Genomic DNA, 3,420 nt, shown 5'->3' with positions numbered 1-3,420 from the left:
TGCAATATACATTATTTTATTACAAATTTTTTAAAAAAACAAAATGCAACATCCTAAAAAAAAAAAACAAAATTTACTGGTAATACAAATTCCTATTAAATTTGCTGTGCTACTATAAGAAATTAAAGAAACCATTAAATATTTAGGAACATTCAACACCAAAAGCTTTAAATCTAACTGTACGTTGTAGCCCCTGAAAAGCTACAAACTCTTTTTAAAAAAAGTATTTCCTCTACAAAGAATCTCATCAGCTATACAAAAATCTGTACAGTTTTTATACTGAAGCTAATGTTGAGCTGCACTTGAATTTCACATTCTTAGCAAAATAATTGCCTGAGCACATACACGCCACACATTTTAGGACAGCCATTTATTCTTCATCCTCATCCTCCTCCTCATCATCTTCGTCTTCCTCCTCCTCCTCTTCTTCCTCATCTTCTGGTTCATTCTTCTTCTTTGAGCCTGTTGGCCTACCAGGACCCTTCTTTCCTGCTTCACTTTTGCCCTTGGCACGGTATGCAGCAATATCCTGAAATATTGTCAAAGTAAGATCAGCATCCGGTGTCATTGCTCAAGTGTGAAAAACCACTTAAATGTAAACAACCTAAAACTGACCAATAACCTTATTAGCTGGGAATAAGACCACCACAGGCTTGAGAGCATTTGTTCCTTTTAATCAGATAAAATGAGAGCTGCCTTAGATCAGTGAGTGCTTTTGCTGACAATGCCCATCAATTTTGTAAGATCACCCCTTTCCATCCCACCTTATTTTTAGACACAACTACCTAAAATATAATTGGCACTCTAAAACAGATTTACACAACTTTGAGTGGATAGGCAGAATTTACAAGGGCTATAAAGACTAAATCAAAACAAAGTTTATCTCATCTATAGTGCTAAAGTTTCATAACTGACAGTTTGAAGCTCATGTTTCTGAAGCTCATGTATACACCTAAGTTTTTAAAGGTCAAACGGCACCGTACCTTTTCATACTTCTCCTTTAGTTTAGCTGCTTTCTGCTCATAGGGTTGTTTATCTTTGGCAGACTGTTCAGACCACATCTCACCCAATTTTTTTGCAGTATCTCCAATAGACAGGCCTGGGTGTTCACTTTTGATCTTTGGACGATGTTCAGAGCAAAACAGGAAGAAGGCAGACCTGAAAGGAAGCAATAGAGTTAACAAACGGAGAAGGGAGTAAAGGCGAGACGGCTTGCTGAGTTCTGACATCAACTCACGGTGGTCTTTTTGGAGCGTTAGGGTCCTTTTTCTTTCCTTTCTTATCACCTTTGGGAGGAACGTAATTCTTCATCTCCCTGTCGTAACGAGCTTTGTCGCTCTTGGCCAAATCTTCGAACTTCGACTTTTCCTTTGCAGACATGGTCTGGGGGGGGAGAGGAACCCAGAGTAAACCGGCACATTTTTAAGCTCTTGGCCATACATATGAATAATAAAGCCAAAAAACGGGGCAAAATTTTACACCCTTGGCTGTCCCAGACACACAAACAAGAAGCAAGCGACTAGGTCAGCAACACTTTCAGCTCTTAGTTAGCCGTCCCGCCCAACAAATAACATTTTCACGACCGGGGGGAACCGCGCTTTGGCAGTCTTTAAATACCTAACTCGGGCTAGGGAAGCCCGCACACTTCCTGGTTTCCCCGCCCGCCCCAGCCAGCCAGCCCGGGGGTGGAGGGGTGGGGGGGGAGAGCCTCGGCTGCGTGGGAATCCCGCTCGCCCACCAGCTCGCCCGCCCGCCCTCCCTCCCTCCCTCCCCGCAGCTCACCTTCCATCTCTCGGAGCACTTCTTGGAGAACTCGGCGAAGTTGACCGACGAGTCCGGGTGCTTCTTCTTGTGCTCCTCCCGGCACGTCTGCACGAAGAAGGCGTACGAGGACATCTTGCCCCGCGGCTTGTTGGGGTCTCCCTTGCCCATGCTGGCGGCGGCGGCGGCGGCTAACCTGCTGCTGCTGCTGCGGCGAGGGAGAAAAGCCGTGGCGTGGCGGCCCCGCGGTAGAGGGGTAAGGGGGGGGGGGGGGGTAGAGAGGGCCGCCCGTGGGAAAGGAGGGGCGCTGGAAGGGGGCTGCGGGGGGGGGGGAGAAGGAGAGCGCTCCCCTCCGCTCCCGCTTCCCGCCCAAACCCGCGCCCCGAGCGCCTGCTCGCGACCCCCCCCTCTTCCTCCCGGCGCGCGCGCGCCCCCGACCCGCCGCGGCCCGCGGCCCCACGCGCGGCAGCGACACCCCCCACCACCCTCCCCCGAGGCCGAAAAGCCGCCCGCCCGCCCGCCCGCGACGGAAAAAGCCCCGCGCCTGCCACGCCGCGGGCCCCACATTGAATGTTTTTTAAAAAAAAAAAAAAGAAAAAACCCGCGCGGCCGGGTCTGAGAGAGCTTCCCGCCCGACCTCCGCCGTCCCGGCCCCGGCCTTCACCCCCCCCCCTCCCCAAGTCGGCCCGTCCGCTAGCTAGGCCGCCCCCCCCACCACCACCACCACCCCCGCCCCGAAGCCGCCGCGGCCAGAGGCCCGACACACGTCCCCGTGTCCGCGGACAGGCCCCGGCCGCCGTGGCCGGCCGAGGGCTCCCGGCCGCCCCTTACCTGGCGCGAGCGCTTCCCCTCCGAGCCCCGACAAGAGAGAGAGAGAGAGAGGGGGAGAGCGAGCGAGCGAGAGACTTCCTTCCCCAAGCTCCGGCGAGAACTGGTTTCTCGCGAACGCAACCCGCAGCCTCTTGTTTTGCAGACTTCTCCGCGCCACGGCAACTTGACCGGACCAGTCGCCGGGCCACACCTCCTCCTCGCTGGTTGGCTGTCGGGATTATTCAAACCACGAGGCGTCCCCGCCCACCCGCGGCGGAGGCTCCTGATTGGTCGGCGCCCGGCGGGGGTCCGGCCCTCGGGCCCCCGCCTAGCAGGTTCGGTGGGTCTCCCAGGTCGTTAACTCCCAGACCCGTTGGAACCGGTCTAGGGAGGAATGTACTGCTCGACCCTGATTGGCGGCAGGCAAAGCGTTTGAAAAGTGGCGGGCCCGCCGCTGATTGGCCGAGACTGTAAACAGGGGTGTGGCTGGCCCGAGCGTGGGGAGGGGGGGGCGGGGGAGGGGGGGGGGGGGAAGGACGGCCCCGCCAGATTTAAAACTACGTCGGGCGGCTTTCGCGCGAACGTCTTCAGGTGTCCAAGATGGCGGCCGGTCTTGCTTTGGCCCCGAGGTGACTAGCGACGCCGGGCCTGCCGCCTCGGGCAGCCGCTGCGGGGATGTCGTCGTCACAGAGCCGGGGCCGGCACCGGGGCCTCCCGGGAGCCCCAGCTATGAGTTCACAGAATTAAAAGAAAAAAACGGGGGGGCGGTGACGGTTGGGAGCCGCGGGGCCTCGACGCCGGCTGAGGTGGAAGCCGAGCATGGCGGGGCGGGCCGGGGTAGGGGGGAGC

General features: G+C 56.1%; 1 protein-coding gene across 2 annotated transcripts; it reads right to left on the bottom strand.

The window, feature by feature from the left end:
- Positions 1-2,754, bottom strand: Hmgb2 (high mobility group box 2). Of its 2 annotated transcripts, none has more exons than XM_052752801.1 (5): positions 2,593-2,754; positions 1,783-1,969; positions 1,238-1,383; positions 984-1,158; positions 1-529 (listed from the first exon to the last, which is right to left on the bottom strand). In XM_052752801.1, the coding sequence occupies exons 2-5, from the start codon at positions 1,930-1,932 to the stop codon at positions 371-373; spliced, it is 630 nt and encodes a 209-aa protein (XP_052608761.1). In that variant the 5' UTR covers positions 1,933-1,969; positions 2,593-2,754; the 3' UTR covers positions 1-370. The 2 variants fall into 2 exon arrangements, with proteins under 2 accessions (XP_052608761.1, XP_052608762.1); XM_052752802.1 differs by having other exon boundaries at positions 1,783-1,966.
- Positions 2,755-3,420: the final 666 nt, after the last annotated feature.

The sequence above is a fragment of the Peromyscus californicus genome, unplaced genomic scaffold (genome assembly GCF_007827085.1).
Source record: "Peromyscus californicus insignis strain IS unplaced genomic scaffold, ASM782708v3 Scaffold_23__1_contigs__length_62951481, whole genome shotgun sequence".
NCBI classification, from domain to species: Eukaryota; Metazoa; Chordata; class Mammalia; order Rodentia; family Cricetidae; genus Peromyscus; species Peromyscus californicus.
Note: the sequence above shows the minus strand (reverse complement) of the source record. Positions and strands in the feature narration are given on the sequence as shown.

Excerpts from the sequence above, each read along its gene's own strand:
- Hmgb2 (XM_052752801.1), bottom strand. The coding sequence starts at position 1,932 with ATGGGCAAGGGAGACCCCAACAAGCCGCGGGGCAAGATGTCCTCGTAC. Across the intron at positions 1,384-1,782 it reads AGTGCTCCGAGAGATGGAAG|ACCATGTCTGCAAAGGAAAA; the intron begins GTGAGCTGCGGG and ends CTCCCCCCCCAG. Across the intron at positions 1,159-1,237 it reads AACGCTCCAAAAAGACCACC|GTCTGCCTTCTTCCTGTTTT; the intron begins GTGAGTTGATGT and ends GCTTCCTTTCAG.